Source organism: Anomaloglossus baeobatrachus, chromosome 5 (assembly GCF_048569485.1).
Source record: "Anomaloglossus baeobatrachus isolate aAnoBae1 chromosome 5, aAnoBae1.hap1, whole genome shotgun sequence".
In the NCBI taxonomy this organism is placed as follows: Eukaryota; Metazoa; Chordata; class Amphibia; order Anura; family Aromobatidae; genus Anomaloglossus; species Anomaloglossus baeobatrachus.
The window spans coordinates 89,798,724-89,819,294 of NC_134357.1; the positions used below are offsets into that span (position 1 = coordinate 89,798,724).

At 48.8% G+C, this 20,571-nt stretch overlaps 1 protein-coding gene across 30 annotated transcripts in view; it reads left to right on the forward strand.

The window, feature by feature from the left end:
- ANK3 (ankyrin 3) overlaps window positions 1-20,571 on the forward strand; it is a 1,059,766-nt gene that overhangs the window by 953,336 nt on the left and 85,859 nt on the right. For 19 of the 30 annotated variants that reach the window (XM_075348673.1, XM_075348677.1, XM_075348666.1 and 16 more), the window contains one exon: window positions 15,388-15,486. The exons of the other annotated variants lie outside the window; for them this stretch is intronic. In XM_075348673.1, the coding sequence (XP_075204788.1) occupies window positions 15,388-15,486 (99 nt within the window). The remainder of the gene's footprint in view (window positions 1-15,387; window positions 15,487-20,571) is intronic. 30 annotated transcript variants of the gene reach the window in all.

A 20,571-nucleotide genomic window follows, 5' to 3' on the forward strand; every position in this document is an offset into this window, starting at 1 on the left:
TTGCTCTACTTCCAGCATTTCCCATTCATCCAAGAGGTTAGCCCAGGAGATCAGGGCTGCCTGTCATTTCATTTTGCACACTGAGCAACCTGCTCTTAGCTATTATGGGACAAGCTATTTTTCTGCTGTCTTTGGCTGCCTTCATGTGATTAGCCAACATCATACAAGAGAAAGAAATACACCCCCCCAAGTGAACATGCTCAAATAACACATACTTAATGAAAATTAACTCATTAGTTGACAAATACTTTGATTGCTAATGTCACCGCAACCAAGAAGCGAAATTTAAATTAATAAATAAAAAAATGTTGTATTCCATTTTATATTATGTGTCCAGTTAAACTTGAAAAGAAGACATTTCACCAAATTTAAGCATAGTGGGCCAACCAGAGTAAATTATTTTTGGGCCCATTTTATAGAAAGCTGCATGCTTTATTTTTATTGTACGTACAGTACAGAACATCAATAAAAACTATAGGCCAATTGTGAGAGATGCTTCAAAAGGTGACAGACTTCTGCAGCAAGTGACTCACTCTGTCACCTGAAAGGGATGTCCATTATCATGTTGTAACTTAAGCCAAAACAAGGATATGTGGGTCCTTCCCAGTCATCACTTGTAACTGCTGTAGTACCTCTGTTCCTTTACTATGCTCTGTCTGCTCTATGCTGATAACCCCTGTTCCCTTACTCTTCTCTGTGTCCACCCTACACTGGTAACCCTGCTATCTTACTCTTCTCTGTCTCCACCCTACACTGGTAACCCTGCTATCTTACTCTTCTCTGTCTCCACCCTACACTGGTAACCCTGCTATCTTACTCTTCTCTGTGTCCACCCTACACTGGTAACCCTGCTATCTTACTCTGCTCTATGTCCACCCTACACTGGTAACCCTGCTATCTTACTCTCCTCTGTCTCCACCCTACACTGGTAACCCTGCTATCTTACTCTCCTCTGTCTCCACCCTACACTGGTAACCCTGCTATCTTACTCTCCTCTGTGTCCACCCTACACTGGTAACCCTGCTATCTTACTCTTCTCTGTCTCCACCCTACACTGGTAACCCTGCTATCTTACTCTTCTCTGTCTCCACCCTACACTGGTAACCCTGCTATCTTACTCTCCTCTGTGTCCACCCTACACTGGTAACCCTGCTATCTTACTCTTCTCTGTCTCCACCCTACACTGGTAACCCTGCTATCTTACTCTTCTCTGTCTCCACCCTAAACTGGTAACCCTGCTATCTTACTCTACTTTGTATCCACTCTGCAGTGGTAACCCTGCTATCTTACTCTGCTCTGTGTCCACCCTACACTGGTAACCCTGCTATCTTACTCTCCTCTGTGTCCACCCTACACTGGTAACCCTGCTATCTTACTCTCCTCTGTCTCCACCCTACACTGGTAACCCTGCTTTCTTACTCTACTTTGTATCCACTCTGCAGTGGTAATGCTGCTCTATTACTCTACTCTCTGTTCAGTCTACACAGGTAAACATACATTCTTACTTTGCTGTGTGCACTTTCCATTGTGCTCTTTTTCTGTTCTCTGTAACCGCACTACACTGAAAATCCTGATCATTTACCCTGCTCTGGGCTCACTGTATACTGATAGCCCTGCTGCTTAACCTTCTGTGTGCTCACTCTACACTGATATCCCTGCTGTTTTTACTCTGCTCTATGTCTGCTCTACAATGATAACACTGCTGTTTTACTCTGCTCTGTGTCCGCTCTACACTGATTGCCCAGCTCCTATATTCTGCTCTGTGTCCACTCTACACTGATTGCCCAGCTCTTTTACTTTGCTCTGTGTCTTCTCTACACTGATTGCCCAGCTCTTTTACTCTGCTCTAGGTCCGCTCTACACTGATTGCCCAGCTCTTTTACTCTGCTCTAGGTCCGCTCTACACTGATTGTCCTGCTCTTTTACTCTGCTCTATGTCTACTCTACACTGATTGCCCAGCTCTTTTACTCTGCTCTGTGTCCGCTCTACACTGATTGCCCAGCTCTTTTACTCTGCTCTAGGTCCGCTCTACACTGATTGTCCTGCTCTTTTACTCTGCTCTATGTCTACTCTACACTGATTGCCCAGCTCTTTTACTCTGCTCTATGTCTACTCTACACTGATTGTCCTGCTCTTTTACTCTGCTCTATGTCTACTCTACACTGATTGCCCAGCTCTTTTACTCTGCTCTGTGTCCGCTCTACACTGATATCCCTGCTGTTTTTACTCTGCTCTATGTCTGCTCTACAATGATAACACTGCTGTTTTACTCTGCTCTGTGTTCACTCTACACTGATTGCCCAGCTCCTATATTCTGCTCTGTGTCCGCTCTACACTGATTGCCCAGCTCTTTTACTCTGCTCTAGGTCCGCTCTACACTGATTGTCCTGCTCTTTTACTCTGCTCAGTGTCCGTTCTACACTGATTGCCCAGCTCTTTTACTCTGCTCTGTGTCCGCTCTACACTGATTGTCCTGCTCTTTTACTCTGCTCAGTGTCCGTTCTACACTGATTGCCCAGCTCCTATATTCTGCTCAGTGTCCGCTCTGCACTGATTGTCCAGCTCTTTTACTCTGCTCTGTGTCCACTCTACACTGATTGCCCTGCTGTTTTTACTCTGCTCTATGTCTGCTCTACACTGATAGCCCTGCTCCTTTACTCTGCTCTGTGTCCACTCTACACTGATAGCCCTGCTCCTTTACTCTGCTCTGTGTCCACTCTACACCGATAACCCTGCTCCTTTACTCTGCTCTGTGTCCACTCTACACCGATAGCCCTGTTATATTACTCTACTCTGTGTCCGCTCTACACTGATAGCCCTGCTCCTTTAGGCTATGTGCGCACGTTGCGTAATTACATGCAGTTACGCTGCGCTTTGTATTCGCAGAGTAACTGCATGCGTCCTGCGTCCCCTGCATAATCTATGGAGATTGTGCAGGGGCCGTGCGCACGTGGCATCTTAGAGCGCAGCGCTTCGGCTGCTGCCCGAAGCGCGCGTTCTAAGAAGTGACATGTCACTTCTTCCGTGCGGTTTGCCGGCAGCCTCTGCTGTGTCTATGGCAGGAGCTGCAGGCAGAGCTCATGGAATCGGCTTTTTTTTTTTTTCACTATGGACATTTTCTGCAGCGATTTGAAGCTCAGTGTGCTCTTCAGATCGCTGCAGAAATTTCTGCAGTGACTGTACGCAACGTGCGCACATAGCATTACTCTGCTCTGTGTCCGCTCTACACTGATAGCCCTGTTTTATTACACTGCTCTGTGTCCGCTCTACACTGATAGCCCTGTTTTATTACACTGCTCTGTGTCCTCTCTACACTGATAGCCCTGTTTTATTACACTGCTCTGTGTCCGCTCTACACTGATAGCCCTGTTTTATTACACTGCTCTGTGTCCTCTCTACACTGATAGCCCTGTTTTATTACACTGCTCTGTGTCCTCTCTACACTGATAGCCCTGTTTTATTACTCTGCTCTGTGTCCACTCTACACCATAGGCCTGTTTTATTACTCTGCTCTGTGTCCGCTCTACACTGATAGCCCTGTTTTATTACACTGCTCTGTGTCCGCTCTACACCATAGGCCTGTTTTATTACACTGCTCTGTGTCCGCTCTACACTGATAGCCCTGCTCCTTTGCCCTGTGTCCGCTCTACTTTGATAATTCTGCTGATTTGCACTGTGTCCACTCTACTCTGATAGGCCAAACTCATATATTAGTTGGACTCCTCTGACATTAGTCTAATGTGAATGAGGGCCTTTACAGTGCTCTGTGTCAACTAAGCAGTTCACTCCTTGCTTATCTTGGCTGTGCAACAAAATAGACCTTTCCTTCTGCCTTTAAAGGCCCATTTACCATTGCCAATGCAAATAGATGGGGACAGTGATTGCTAATATAATTGTTTGACCTCCATGCATTTAGTCATTAGCACATTCCATGTCTTAATAGGAAGAAGTTAGGGTGATAATCATTTGATTAGGTCACAGGAGCGTTTTACTCATTTTTCAGCATGTGCCATAAGATTAATAATTTCAACATGTGCAATATTGGCCTTAAGAGTCCTTTCACATGGGCAGATAAATGGATCCCTAAAATAAGCAAGTTGTTTTTTTCTTTATCTCTTGCTGTTTCCATTACTAATAACTAAATCTGTCTGTTTACACAAGTACATACGCTAACAATAAACCCCAATTTTTAGGTCATAAAAGAGACAATCAACGGCAAATAAATGTTATTGTCAGTTGTTTGATCACTGTTCATGTGGACAATGATTTAAAGAGCACCATCCACCAGGATTTTCATATATGAACTAAAGCAAGTGCTATACTGGCGCTATCATGCTGATTCTATATATACAGTGCTTTGCAAAAGTATTTGACCCCCTTGAATTTTTCAACCTTTTCCCACATTTCAGGCTTCAAACATAAAAATAAATGAAGAATCAACAACACTTGGGACACAATTGTGAAGTTGAACAAAATTTATTGCTTATTTTAAACTTTTTAAAAAAAATAAATAACTGAAAAGTGGGGCGTGCAATATTATTCATCCTCTCTACTTTCAGTGCAGAAAACTCACTCCAGAAGTTCATTGAGGATCTCTGAATGATCCAATGTTGTCCTAAATGACTGATGATGATAAATATAAGCCACCTGTGTGTAATGAAGTCTCCGTATAAATGCACCTGCTCTGTGATAGTCTCAGTGTTCTGTGTAAAGTGCAGATAGCATCATGAAGACGAAGGAACACAACAGGCAGGTCTGTGATACTGTTGTGGAGAAGTTTAAAGATGTATTTGGTTACAAAAAGATGTCCAAAATTTTAAACATCCCAAGGAGCACTGTGCAAGCGATCATATTGAAATAGAAGGAGTATCATACCACTGCAAATCTACCAAGTCCCGGCCATCCATCCAAACTTTCATCTGAAACAAGGAGAAGATTGATCAGAGATGCAGTCAAGAGGCCCATGATCACTCTGGATGAACTGCAGAGATCTACAGCTGAGGTGGGAGAGTCTGTCCATAGGACAACTGTCACGAACCACCGGGGGGGTCACTCAGAAATCCCCCGCGCTGGCTACCAGTACGTCACAATCGGGGGGTAACAAGTGGGGGTCACCCCTCCTTTATACCTCCCGACCGACAGACAGAGCACGTGACGCGCTCTCTAGCGCCCCTCTTATAGTCAGGCCAATTATGGAATTGCCCGACGATAAGCAAGGAGGCCGCTATACTACTTATGCCGATTATTGAAGGGTCCCCGGTGAGAGTAGGGTATATATTCCCCCGACCTCCGCGGGCGGAATATATAAAACCTCCCCGAATCTCACTGGCCTCCCCACAATAATCCTTGGCACAACTCGCTGCCACCAACCGCTTCACGGTAACTATTAGCCGAACACACAGACGTGGGATTCAAGATCGAGATAACAGAACAGCCCAAGATTAATTATATAATTTAATCAGCCTAAAGCACACTAGAAACTACAATATATACAATAGGGAATCTACAGAATATACATATGTCAGAGTACAGTTACAATCAAAGCATGGGTTACAAACAGGCATACACAGTTCCAGCAGTTACCTTGTGCGTCTGGCCACAGGGGGGCGCTGTAGACCAGGTTTCCAGGAACTCCCTCACAGGTCTTTCCCAACCAGGCCCCCGAGCAGAAGAACACTGGAAAATGGCCGAAGTAGGGTTATCAACCTGGGCAAATCCAGGTCCCCTCCTACCTTAGTGACCTCAGAGGGAGCACTGCTCCACCCCTGGCTGGAGTTATGGACAATACCCACAACATGGAATATGGCCATAACTTGGCCTGGGAGCGTCGTAGGCGGACGCCGACGCTCTCATTGTGACAGCTATGAATTTAGCTACAGAACGAGAGGACTCATGACTTGTCTACTAGTTCCCCATTGGCTGATATCACGCCTGGGGTATTTCCCCAGGTCCTGCTCCCATAAAAAGGGTGTGCCAGCATCGTCCGCATGCGGAGACACCATTTTTATGGTTGCCATATTTATCGGAAATATGGCTTGCGAGATATGAACCATTTTTTACTGGAGTCGTCCTGTCTGGATACTTCCAAGCTTGCTAACTAGATAGCAGCCCCTACTACAGGGTCACGGCAGGGAGTCATCCTGTGTCCATTGTTCCCACATCACCTAATCTCCATATCACAGGAGATGGCCATGGGATGTGACACCTTCACAGATGCTGGACATCTGAGAACAAGAAGGGAGGGGGCACTGCCATGGAGTGATGAGAGCGATTATGACTGGAAGTCATAATTCATCTTCATATCCCCGGGTTTGCCTCACACCTCCCCCCTTTTGAGGGCGCTAGGGGGCAGCACACTCCGGTGTTCCCCCGTGCGCCCGTCCGCGACCTCTCCTTGTCGGGACAGCCCGTCTGCATTACCGTGGTCCCGGCCCCTTTTGTGGCGAATGGTGAAGTTGTATTGCTGGAGCGCAAGGCTCCATCGCAACAATCGCCCATTCGTCCCAGAGACGGTGTGCAACCAGCTGAGGGGATTGTGGTCCATCTCCACGATGAAGTGGCGCCCGTATAGATAGGGTTGCAGACGCTGCAGGGCCCACACTATGGCCAGGCACTCCTTTTCCATCGTGGAATAGGCCACTTCCCGTGGTAACAGCTTCCTGCTCAGGTACAAGACTGGGTGCTCTTGGCTCGCAGAGTCCACCTGGCTGAGCACCGCACCGAGGCCGAAGTCACTGGCGTCGGTCTGTACTACAAACGGCCGCGTGAAGTCGGCTGCCTGTAGCACGGGCGGGCTGGACAGGGCGTCCTTTAGGGCCCGGAAGGCTGTCTCGCAGTCCATTGTCCAATCGACTGCAGAGGGCAGCTTCTTCTTGGTGAGGTCCGTCAAGGGCTTTGCCAGGCTACTATAGCATGGAACAAACCTCCTATAGTACCCAGCGGTCCCCAAGAAGGACATCACCTGCTTCTTGGTCCTGGGGGTGGGCCAGGATGCGATGGCTTCCACCTTCTCAGGCTCGGGCTTCAGTGTTCTCCCGCCTACCCGGTGACCGAGGTACTGGACCTCGCTCATGGCCAGCTGACACTTTCCCGGCTTGATGGTCAAACCTGCCTGGTGGATCCGCCTGAGCACCTGTGCTAGATGCTCTAGGTGATCTTCCCAGGTGGGACTGAAGACGGCAATGTCATCCAGGTACGCGGCCGCGTACCCTTCAAGTCCCTTGAGCAGGGTGTTGACCATCCGCTGGAAAGTGGCAGGGGCATTCCTCATCCCGAATGGCATCACCGTGGACTCGTACAGTCCAAATGGGGTAATAAAGGCAGAGCGTTCCCTGGCCTTGCGAGTCAGGGGGATCTGCCAATATCCCCGGCTCAGATCCATGATGGTCAGGTACTGAGCCCCGGCCAACTGATCGAGCAGGTCATCGATGCGTGGCATTGGGTACGCATCGGCGACCGTGACAGCATTGAGCCCCCTGTAGTCCACGCAGAACCGAGTGGTTCGGTCCTTCTTAGGGACGAGGACTACAGGCGAGGCCCAAGCGCTGTTGGATGCCTGGATCACCCCCAGCTTCAGCATCTCGTCAATCTCCTGGCGCATGTGTTGCTGCACCTCCAGGGAAACCCGATATGCTGAACGCCGGATCGGGGGATGATCCCCAGTGTCCACGTGATGGACAGCCAAGTTAGTCCTTCCGGGCTGGTTGGTAAACAACCCCCGGAAGGGGTGTAGGGTGGCCCACAGCTGGGACCGTTGGTCCTCCAAGAGCTGGTGGCCAACCTCCACATCCTCAATGGATCCGCCTGCCCTAACCTGGGCTAGCATATCCAAGAGGGTCTCCGCTTCTCCCTCCTCGGGCAGGTTGCACACGGGGAGCGCACATGCCTCCCGCTCATGATGTGCCTTCATCATGTTCACATGGAAGGGCTTCCGCCTTCCACGGGCAGGGTCCAGGGTGACCAGGTACGTCACAGGGTTGAGCTGCTGGTACACGAGGTATGGGCCTTCCCAGGCTGCCTGAAGCTTGTCCTGTGGTACGGGGACCAGTACCCACACCTTTTGACCCACTTGGTAGGTCCTCTCACAAGCGTTCTGGTCGTACCAACGCTTCTGATCGGCCTGGGCTTGAGCCATATTGTCGTGTACCAGTTGCGTCAAGGCCTGCATTTTGTCCCGGAAGCGCATGACATACTCGATAACCGACACTCCAGGGGTGGCCAAATCCCCTTCCCAAGCCTCTTTCACCAGAGCCAGGGGGCCCCGCACACGTCGCCCGTACAGGAGCTCAAACGGTGAGAATCCTGTTGAGGCCTGTGGAACCTCCCGGTAAGCAAATAACAGATGTGGGAGATACCGCTCCCAGTCACGCCCATGGGAGTCGACCAACATCTTAAGCATCTGCTTTAAGGTGCCATTAAACCGCTCGCACAGGCCATTAGTCTGTGGATGGTACGGGCTGGCCACCAGATGTCGCACCTGGACTTGCTTACAGAGGGCCTCCATCAGCTGGGACATGAATTGGGTCCCCCGGTCAGTGAGCATTTCCTGGGGAAAACCCACTCGGGAGAAAATCTCCAGCAATGCGGTGGCCACCTTGTCAGCCCGAATGGACGACAAGGCCACTGCTTCTGGGTACCGGGTGGCATAGTCCACTACCGTCAGTATGAAGCGTTTCCCGGAGCTGCTGGGGATGGCCAGCGGGCCGACCAGATCCACAGCCACCCTCCTGAAAGGCTCATCGATGATTGGCAGAGATACTAGTGGGGCTTTGGGGTGTGGCCCCGCCTTCCCCACTCTCTGACAGGTTTCACACGAACGGCAGTAGGCAGCCACATCGGCCCCCATTTTTGGCCAGTAGAAATGCTGGTTTAACCTGGCCTTGGTCTTAGCGATCCCTAGGTGTCCGGCCATCGGAATCTCATGTGCGATCCGCAACAACTCCGTCCGGAACGGATAGGGTACCACCAACTGTCGGTCCCTGGGCCACGCCTCCGGTGAACCCTGCTGGACCGTGGCCCGGTACAGCCGTCCTTGGTCCCAGACCACTCGCTCCGGGTCCGAGTCCGAGGGAGGCTGTGCCGCCTGCTCCTTAAGAGCTTTCAGGCTGTCGTCAGCTTCTAACGCTGCCTGAAACCCCTGACTAGATGTGGCCAGAATCGACGAAACTGTCACATCTTCGGTCAGTACCCCGGGACCTGTGTCCTGGCCTCCACCTGACTCGGCTGCCACTTGGTCAGAAGGGGAAGAGCTATCGGACCTCCGGGAGGCCCCTTGGCTTCCAGCACTCCCACTGCGGGTGACAGCGGCCACAGCCGCTGCGACCGTGGGTCGCGCCTGCTCCTCCTCCGTTCCTGACCAAGTCGCCGGTTCAGGCAGACCTACCTGGCTTCCTGACACCCCGGTTGTGGGGGAACCATGCACCGAGATCTTACCTGGGAGCACTTCCGCTCCTGGACCGGCCCCAATCTCACCTGCCTGTTCCCCTCCTGCAGCAACAGAACCCCGCTGTGAAATCTCTGGGGACCCCACATTTGCTGTGGTAGCCCCCACCCCACACACTGGTCCTCCCCCTGCAGCACCCTGCTCTCTGCTTATCCCTGCAGAGGGCAACAGATCCCAGCTCACTGGCTGGTTACTTGTAGAGGCATTGTCACACCTTTCTCTGACCCCCTCCCCTGTCACAGCTGCAGCTGAGTGTGTGTCTATGGTGTCTATGCAAGCAGAAATATCAGAGTTCACTCCCTCCTCCCTTACATCATTCATAGATAACACATTAACATTGTTAGGAGTCATGTCAGTACGGGCTGAAGGTTCAGCCCTTGGGGGGGGCCCAAACTGGGAGGTTATCTGCCCCAAATCTGTCCCAAGTAGCACGTTTGCGGGGATCCGATCAGTTACCCCCACCTCCCTCACCCCTCGCCCTGCGCCCCAGTCCACATAAATGTCAGCAACAGGCAGCGCCGGGTCAATGCCTCCAATCCCGGAGACAGCGAGGGTTTTTCCAGGGATCAAGTCTTGGGGGGACACCATCTCAGGCCGCACCAGAGTCACCTCCGAGGCGCTGTCTCGCAGTCCCATGGTCACAGACCGGCCGACGGTGACAGGTTGGAAGCTGTCCAGGGACCTACCACCACCCCCACCCACACAATACACCTTGGGCGGCCCTTGGGACGGGGACGGAGCCGGGGCCTTGGGACGCTGAGGGCACATGGCCTTGAAGTGTCCAGGTAAGTTGCACTGGTGGCACCGTCTTGGTTCTGCCACGGGCCTGGAGAGGGGAGTTGAGGGGGACACCCCCTGCAGTCTAGGGGCAGGTGGGGCAGTCGCAGAGTTCATCTTACCCCCTCTCCAGGTGCTGCTGGTGGCTGCTCTCCTGGCCTCAGGAGCCCGATTGTTGGTGTAGTCATCGGCCAGGGCAGCTGTAGCCGTGGACCCCTTTGGCTTCTGGTCTCGGATGAACTGGCGGAGATCCTCAGGGCAGTTCCACAAGAGTTGCTCCGTGATGAACAAGTCCAGGATCTCCGGTCCGGTGGAAAGCTGCAGGCCTTGGGTCCAGTGGTCGGCAGCTCGGGCAAGTGCCCGCCGGTGGTCAGCCCAGGAGTCCTTTGGTCCCTTTTGCAGGGTCCGGAACTTCTTGCGGTAGGACTCCGGAGTGAGGTTGTACTGTTGGATCAGGGCCCGCTTGATGGTGTCGTAGCCCTGATCTGCCTCAGCAGGCAAGTCCCCAAGGATATCCAGGGCCTTACCCCTTAGACGGGGGGTCAGGTATTTGGCCCACTGATCCTTGTCCAGATGGTGCTGCAAGCAAGTCCGTTCAAAAGCAGTCAGGAAAGAGTCCAAGTCTCCATCCTTCTCCAGCACTGGGAAGTCCTCAACACGGACCTTTGGAAGTTTGGTGTCTTGAAGGTCACGTGTGGCTGATGAGGGCCGGAGCTGAGCTAGCTGCAGCTGGTAGTCACGGTCTGCCTGTCGCTCTCGCTCTTCACGCGCGGCCTGCCGCTCCGCAGCCTCACGCGCTGCTTGCCGTTCCGCAGCCTCAGCGTCACGCGCTGCTTGCCGCTCCGCAGCCTCAGCGTCACGCGCTGCCTGTCGCCCACGCTCGGCCATGAGTATCTCGTAGGTATCCCGGTCTCCAGCCATAAGCCTGGCCAAGGCAGCTTGAAGGAGGGCCTCTGCACCTCTCAGGCCGGAGGGATTGGCAAGTGGTGATCTGCGGCACGCTGCAGAGCCAGGTGATTCACTGTCCATTTCAGAGTGGAGGACTGGCATCTGGCTCGTTGAGGACCCTTGGGCGAGCTCCTCCTCATCTTGTCCATAATTGCCAGGTTGTGCGCTGTCCTCTGCAGAACGGTTTTCTGGCGTCGAGCTCCTGGAGGACTCGTGGGCAACCTCCTCATTACTGTCCACAGCACCGTCCTCCCTCTCTTCGGCTCCTGCTTTAGCATTGGCCAGTTGCCTAGCTCTGCTCCTGGTGCCATCAGCCATTCTTGCAGACTTTTGGTCACTGACACAGAACTGACACCTGATGCCTCCACACACCTTACAGTATCTGCACTCTGACACTCTAGTGTTGAGCTAGTCTGAAGACCCCAGCAGCCACAGCTGCTGCAGGCAGTCTTTAGTGTCTGGGAGTATGGGTCTCACACTCACACACACTATTATCTCGATCCCACCGCTGCCACCAATATGTCACGAACCACCGGGGGGGTCACTCAGAAATCCCCCGCGCTGGCTACCAGTACGTCACAATCGGGGGGTAACAAGTGGGGGTCACCCCTCCTTTATACCTCCCGACCGACAGACAGAGCACGTGACGCGCTCTCTAGCGCCCCTCTTATAGTCAGGCCAATTATGGAATTGCCCGACGATAAGCAAGGAGGCCGCTATACTACTTATGCCGATTATTGAAGGGTCCCCGGTGAGAGTAGGGTATATATTCCCCCGACCTCCGCGGGCGGAATATATAAAACCTCCCCGAATCTCACTGGCCTCCCCACAATAATCCTTGGCACAACTCGCTGCCACCAACCGCTTCACGGTAACTATTAGCCGAACACACAGACGTGGGATTCAAGATCGAGATAACAGAACAGCCCAAGATTAATTATATAATTTAATCAGCCTAAAGCACACTAGAAACTACAATATATACAATAGGGAATCTACAGAATATACATATGTCAGAGTACAGTTACAATCAAAGCATGGGTTACAAACAGGCATACACAGTTCCAGCAGTTACCTTGTGCGTCTGGCCACAGGGGGGCGCTGTAGACCAGGTTTCCAGGAACTCCCTCACAGGTCTTTCCCAACCAGGCCCCCGAGCAGAAGAACACTGGAAAATGGCCGAAGTAGGGTTATCAACCTGGGCAAATCCAGGTCCCCTCCTACCTTAGTGACCTCAGAGGGAGCACTGCTCCACCCCTGGCTGGAGTTATGGACAATACCCACAACATGGAATATGGCCATAACTTGGCCTGGGAGCGTCGTAGGCGGACGCCGACGCTCTCATTGTGACAGCTATGAATTTAGCTACAGAACGAGAGGACTCATGACTTGTCTACTAGTTCCCCATTGGCTGATATCACGCCTGGGGTATTTCCCCAGGTCCTGCTCCCATAAAAAGGGTGTGCCAGCATCGTCCGCATGCGGAGACACCATTTTTATGGTTGCCATATTTATCGGAAATATGGCTTGCGAGATATGAACCATTTTTTACTGGAGTCGTCCTGTCTGGATACTTCCAAGCTTGCTAACTAGATAGCAGCCCCTACTACAGGGTCACGGCAGGGAGTCATCCTGTGTCCATTGTTCCCACATCACCTAATCTCCATATCACAGGAGATGGCCATGGGATGTGACACCTTCACAGATGCTGGACATCTGAGAACAAGAAGAGAGGGGGCACTGCCATGGAGTGATGAGAGCGATTATGACTGGAAGTCATAATTCATCTTCATATCCCCGGGTTTGCCTCACAACAACAATCAGTCGTACACTGCACAAATCTGGCCTTTATGGAAGAGTGGCAAGGAGAAAGCCATTTCTCAAAGATATCCATAAAAAGTGTCGTTTAAAGTTTGCCACAAGCCACCTGGGAAACACACCAAACATGTGGAGGAAGGTGCTCTGGTCATATTAAACCAAAATCGAACTATTTGGGCACAATGCCAAACGATATATTTGGCATAAAAGCACCACAGCTCATCACCTTGAACACACCATTCCCACTGTCAAACATGGTGGTGTCAGCATCATGGTTTGGGCCTGCTTTTCTTCGGCTGGGACAAGGAAGATGGTTAAAATTGATGGGTAGATGGATGGAGCCAAATACAGGACCATTTCTTGAAGAAAACCTGTTGGAGTCTGCAAAAGACTTGAGACTGGGACGGAGATTTGTCTTCCAAGAAGACAATGATCCCAAACATAAAGCAAAATCTACAATGGAATGGTTCACAAATAAACATATCCAGGTGTTAGAATGGCCAAGTCAAAGTCCAGACCTGAATCCAATCGAGAATCTGTGGAAAGAGCTGAAAACTGCTGTTCACAAACGCTCTCCATCCAACCTCACTCAGCTCCAGCTGTTTGCAAAGGAAGAATGGGCAAGAATTCCAGTCTCTCGATGTGCAAAACTGATAGACACATACCGCAAGCGACTGCAGCTGTAATTGCAGCAAAAGGTGGCGCTACAAAGTATTAACTTAACGGGGACGAATAATATTGCAAGCCCCAATTTTCAGTTATTTCTTTTTTAAAAAAGTTTAAAATGGGAAATAAATTTCATTCAACTTCACAATTGTGTCCCACTTGGTGTTGATTCTTCACTATAACATTAAAATGTTTATGTTTAAAGCCTGAAATGTGGGAAAAGGTTGAAAAAATCAAGGGGGCCGAATACTTTCGCAAGGCACTGTACCTTTAGTTCTGAGATTGGATGATTACTTTCTAAAATACAGGCAAGTAAAGTTTGTGACTTGCACGGTTACTTGATTTATAGGTGCTGCAGAATATCTAACAGGTGGCTTGGGGTTTGCTAGTTCTCCCCTCCCCTGTCTGCCTGCCTGTCCTCCCCCCCAGGGTCTCTGTTATGACAGGGGAATGAGGGAGGGAGGACCGACCGAAGGAGGAAGGACAAGCAGCAGACAGGAGCAGGAATAACTAGCAAAACCCAACCCACCTATTAGGTATTCTGTAGCACCTATCAATCAAGTAACAGTGTATTTCACAAACTTTACATGCCTGTATTTCAAACACTATACATCTGATCTCACAGGTAAAGATATGTATAGAATCACCATGATAGCGCCAGGATAGCACTGGCTTTAGTTTAAATAGCAAAATCCTGATGGTTGGTTCTGGTTAACAATCATTTGGACTGTTATAGGCATAAGTGGGAAGTTCTTAAAGCTTTGTGGCATTGTTCCATCTGTTTACATCTGGTGGGCACCAGAGCTTGTAAGAGAGAATCGGTGAGGATGCCAGGTGTCAAACCCCCACCGATCGAATAACCTATAGATAGGTAATCAATATCCTCTAATTGGACAATCCATTTATCTCTTTCACTACTAGATGTGACATTCACATTTACTGCAGGCTGTAAAATGAGACTTTTTTCCTAACTGGACCGTTGTGCTGGCATCGATTGGCCAATGTCAAAACTACAATATTTCCAAAATGTATTTTTGCATGATAGACCAAGATAATTATGTCGCTGATGATAGCTCACATTTAAAGTGGCTCTTTATGCAACTTATGATTTAAAGAAATCCATGCATAAATACTGTAATAAGCACAAACGACCTCTCAATGTGTCCTACAGACTGAAGTCCGCTATTTTATACGGCCTGTGTCTTTTATTTACTTATGTGAAATAAAGGTTATGGCTGCTCAAACAAGACGATATAGGAACTCCTTGCCATTTCAGATACGTCTTCATTAGTTGGCATGAAAGTCAATAAAACAATAAGTGTCATATTCATATTCTATTTTGCAAGCAATCATACCTGTGACATTGCTGTATCATCCAGCTTGCTGAAAGGCAGCAAACCTCATGGTATGGATTAGACCTTGAAACCCAGATTGCTCCTACTGTTCTGAAGCATTGCATTACAGCAATTGTATCACGTATTTTATGTGATTGTTTTGTATGTAATGCAAATGCTAAGAACGTCCAGTGGTTGTACACAGGCTGTCAAAGCATATACGTTATGCTTTTGACCAATAGGTCCATGAATGCCCTCCCCTTAGATTGCATGTAGAACTTTATTTTAGTTTCCAACGTGGGCACCAGACGTGGCATTGAATCGGCAACTATTGTTGGAGTGGCCGCCCAATCCTAATTTCCCCTTCTTATTTCTCTTCTTGCTGCATGGATGTTATTCAGTAAACTGCATCTTCCTACCAATTCCCCCCCTCTAAACGAGGGAGAGAGCTTGATTAGCCGAATCCTGCAGCTTGGGCCTCAAGGGACAAAATTTATTGGGTAGGATGCTGCATTATTAAACCAAAAACTAAGGCTATAAATGGTCGGAGGGGTTTTTTTTTGTACATTTTCTATTATTATTTTTCCATCCACATTTTTTTTTAATCCTTTTTGTTGTTACAAGTTGAAGTGAAGTCATGTTGGTGAAGGGAGAGTGGTTTGTCTATTGCTGATGACTTTATTGTGCTTTTAGGCATGTGAAACTCACTGCAAACAATTTCTTTTAAGTTGCTTTTTTTCATGATTGCTATATTTTTGTCTGTTTTTTATGTTAATGTCGCATTTAACACGTAGTTTGGAGAGACAGTATTATTTTCATTTGATTTTGTTCAAGAGAAGGTATTTGCAGTTAATGGAAAATTCTGTGCAATTACATATACTATGACATTTCTACATGTGCTTGTTTGGAACGGTAAGTCATGGTTTAGATTGCTTTGTATTATCCCACTGCTCTTATGTAATTATATGTCTGCCAGTGTCATAGTGAACGTGAGACCTAAACGCCCCGGTGGGTTCAGTTACACAGAGGAGAGGTTGTCGGCTGAATAAAAACATTGAATGAGTTGTTCATTCCCGGCTGGCAGTGGGGGCAAGCTGCTTATCAGTAGCCGCTCTTCAAAGAATTCCAGTCATGTGAACAGTATGGAATGTTCTTCTCTTGTCTGAACGTGGTCTGAAATTTTCAGAAACACAGGCTCGGTCTATGTGGGTATTGGAATAATTATCCTGAGTCTGCAAAAGATCCATTCTGCAAGTCAAAATTCCCACCAAGTTGATTATGACCTACATTTTTGCAGGTAAACTTATGGCAAGAACGGCCTTTTGACGATCAATGACTTCACTCCTAATAACAGCAGTTCAATAAATTCTCATTATCGATTTTCACTTTTGGTATTTAAAGAGGTTCTCCACTACTTTTACATTGATGGCATAGCCTCAGGATAGTCAATAGTATAAATACACAGCACTTCTGGAGATGGTGCACAAGTAGGTTGGAAAACCATCTCAAGTGAATGTAGAAACTTGACCCTCAAGTTAGGTGGTACACAGTGATTTTATTATAGAAAACTAGTAGGACCAGCACATACACATACGTTTCGGTCATGTAAGACCTTCATCAGTGTGTGATGTCAAGGTCCTCAGGTAAGTATCGTAGCGTATGACAGCCCTCAGCACTGCCAATCACTTGTTCTCAGTGTTGGCGGTGAAAATGCTCATTTTCGTAGCTGCTCCATCTTCTGATAGCAACCCCAGCTATTTACTGCACATCTGCCTCCTATTGATTTGAATGAGAGGTGGTTGTGCAGTACCCGACCATGGCCACTATCCGATGACGGAGCAGCTTCAGAACTGAGCATTTCCGGTTGCCTGCTGCTGCTGGCACCGTAAGCAGCCGATTGTGGTATCACATCCCGGCCGATCAGACTTTGTTGACTTATCCTAAGGATAAGTCATGAATGTAAAAGTGTATAACCTCTTTAAAGAGGACCAACCACCAGGATTTTCATATATAAACTAAAGCCATTGCTATAATGGTGCTATCATGCTGATTCTATACATACCTTTAGTTGTGAGGTTGGATGTATACTTTCCGAAACATAGGCAAGCAAAGTTTGTGAAATTCACTGTTATTTGACTGATAGCAGCTACAGAATATCTAATAGGTAAGTCTGGTTTTGCTAGTTATTCCCGCCCCTTTCAACCTGCATGTCCTTCCTCCCCTATCTCTGTTATTACAAGGGAATGAGGGAAGAAGGACAGGCAGACAGGGGTGGGAATAACTAGCAAAGCCCGACCCACCTCTTAGATATTCTGTAGCTGCCATCAGTCAAATAACAGTGAATTTCACAAACTTTACTTGCCTATGTTTCAGAAAGTATACATCCGATCTCACAACTAAAAGTTTAGAATCAGCATGATAGCGCCAGCAAAGCTCTGGTTTAAGTTTATATATGAAAATCTTGGTGTTTGGTCCTCTTTTATAGAAAATTTGTAGAAAACGGATACATTATCTTATAACTAATGCAGTGCCTGAGGGATGGGGTATGACTTCTGTCTACACACTAGGCATAAGAGCTGATACGCACTCGCATGAAGCCTGCACATCAATACATAACAGCAGTTTGCTCCTTAGTATGTAGTCACACTGCCTCTGCACTGGTGGAAGGGATCAATAAGACTTCAGTGATTTTTCTCGCAGCAGAAAACGGTTTGAGTTTCATGAGTGTTTTATTTTTATCAGTTTCATCACTTTTTCTCAGATGTTAAAAAAAATAATAAAGTTTTCTCAAATGTCTCACAAATTCATACACGGATTAAAAACAAACAAGTCTGCATGATTTTGTGGGGGGCACTTGGTCACAAAAATACTTGGATATGTGAATAGCCCCATAGACTATAATAGGTACAAGTTCCATTCATGGAAAATACATTTAGACTACTTACAAGAGATACTGATGTCTGAAGGATTCCTAAAGCTAGCTTTACACCTTACAATTAGGTCTGCGATCTCGTATGCGATGTGACACGCCCAGGTCGCATATGCGATTGAATGAGATTGCACGTAGGTCGTTCATTTGCTGTCACACGTGCGTTAGTAGTCTATGTTAAATTGATCAATTTTGTGTGCGATCCTTTAGATCATGTGTTCTGTGACATATGCATTGGGCACCTTTTTTTTTTTTTTTATTTATTGACTTGACAAGCGTGTGTAATGTGTAGGGATGCGTTTTTACTATGTCATCTGCCATTCAGCTCTGCTACATGGCCGCTGACAGCAGCCACAGACAGCCATGTAGTAGCGGTGAATGGTAGTTGACAGCAGACACAGAAAGAGCCGCACGATCAGAATGAACTCGGGTGAACCTCACCCGACTTCATGGTCATGCTGCGGCTCTGTCTGTGTCGCGTCCTGATTAGCGGTCACCTGTGAAGGGCTCACCGGTGACCGCTAAACTCCTGAGTAACTGAATTGAGCAGCCCTCTCTCACCGATCCCCGATCTCCGGCGCACGGCATTCACACTGCTCCGGCGGCTTTTACTGTTTTGAAAAAGCTGGCCGCCCATTAAACAATCTCGTATTCCCTGCTTACCCCGCCCACAGGCGCCTATGATTGGTTACAGTGAGACACGCCCCCACGCTGAGTGACAGGTGTCACACTGCACCCAATCACAGCAGCCAGTGGGCGTGTCTATACTGTGTAGTGAAATAAATAATTAAATAATTTAAAAAAACGGCGTGCGGTCCCCCCTAATTTTAAAACCAGCCAGATAAAGCCATACAGCTGAAGGCTGGTATTCTCAGGATGGGGAGCTCCACGTTATGGGGAGCCCCCCAGCCTAACAATATCAGCCAACAGCCGCCCAGAATTGCCGCATGCATTAGATGCGACAGTTCTGGGACTGTACCCGGCTCTTCCCGATTTGCCCTGGTGCGTTGGCAAATCGGGGTAATAAGGAGTTAATGGCAGCCCATAGCTGCCACTAAATCTTAGATTAATCATGTCAGGCGTCTCCCCGAGATATCTTCCATGATTAATCTGTAAATTACAGTAAATAAACACACACACCTGAAAAAATCATTTATTAGGAATAAAAAACACAAACATATACCCTGGTTAACCACTTTAATCAGCCCCAAAAAGCCCTCCATGTCCGGCGGAAGCCAGGATGCTCCAGCGTCGCATCCAGCGCTGCTGCATGGAGGTGACCGGAGCTGCAGCAGACACAGCCGCTCCGGTCACCTCCACACAGCAACTGAAGACAGCCGCACGATCAGCTGATCTGTCACTGAGGTTACCCGCTGTCACTGGATCCAGCGGTGGATGCAGCGGTGGCCGCGGGTAACCTCAGTGACAGCTCAGCTGATCGCGCTACTCACCGCCGCTCCGGTCACCTCCACGCAGCAACTGAGGTGAGTAGCGCGATCAGCTGAGCTGTCACTGAGGTTACCCGCGGCCACCGCTGCATCCACCGCTGGATCCAGTGACAGCGGGTAACCGCAGTGACAGCTCAGCTGATCACGCAGCTGTCTTCAGTTGCTGTGTGGAGATGACAGGAGCGGCGGTGTATTCTGCAGCTCCGGGCACCTCCATGCAGCAGCGCTGGAAGCGACGCTGGAGCATCCTGGATTACGCCGGACATGGAGGGCTTTTTGGGGCTGATTAAAGTTGTTAACCAGGGTATATGTTTGTGTTTTTTATTTCAAATAAATGATTTTTTTCGTGTGTGTGTGTTTATTTACTGTAATTTACAGATTAATCATGGAAGGTGTCTCATAGACGCTTAACATGATTAATCTAGGACTTATTGGCAGCTATGGGCTGCCTATAACTCCTTATTACCCCGATTTGCCAACGCACCAGGGCAAATCGGGAAGAGCCGGGTACAGTCCCAGAACTGTCGCATCTAATGTATGCGGCAATTCTGGGCGGCTGCTGACTGATATTGTTAGGCTGGGGGGCTCCCCATAACGTGGAGCTCCCCATCCTGAGAATACCAGCCTTCAGCCGTATGGCTTTATCTGGCTGGTTTTAAAATTGGGGGGGACTGCACGCCGTTTTTTTAAATTATTTAATTATTTATTTCACTGCACAGTATAGACCCGCCCACCGGCTGCTGTGATTGGGTGCAGTGAGACACCTGTCACTCAGCGTGGGGGCGTGTCTCACTGTAACCAATCATAGGCGTCGGTGGGCGGGTTTAGCAGGGAATACGAGATTGTTTAATGGGCGGCCGGCTTTTTCAAAACAGTAAAAGCCGCCATAGCAGTGTGAATGCCGTGCAGCGTCGGGGATCGGTGAGTATGAGAGAGGGGGATAGACTGACATGGACAGAGAGAGAGGGACAGAGATAGTGACCGACTGACAGAGATTAGTGAATGACAGACAATGTGAGGCACTTCAGCTTTTCAGCTGCGTTCTGAAGCGGACCTTTTTTAAGCTGCGGTGCAGAGCGCACACCTGCGCACATAGCATCAGACACCAAAATCGTATGAGGGATGTCACACGTTACAATTAACTAGGTTCATGCAACAAAACGCTCAATTCTAGACAAAGATACGATGTGTTTGCGATCAACGGTTTT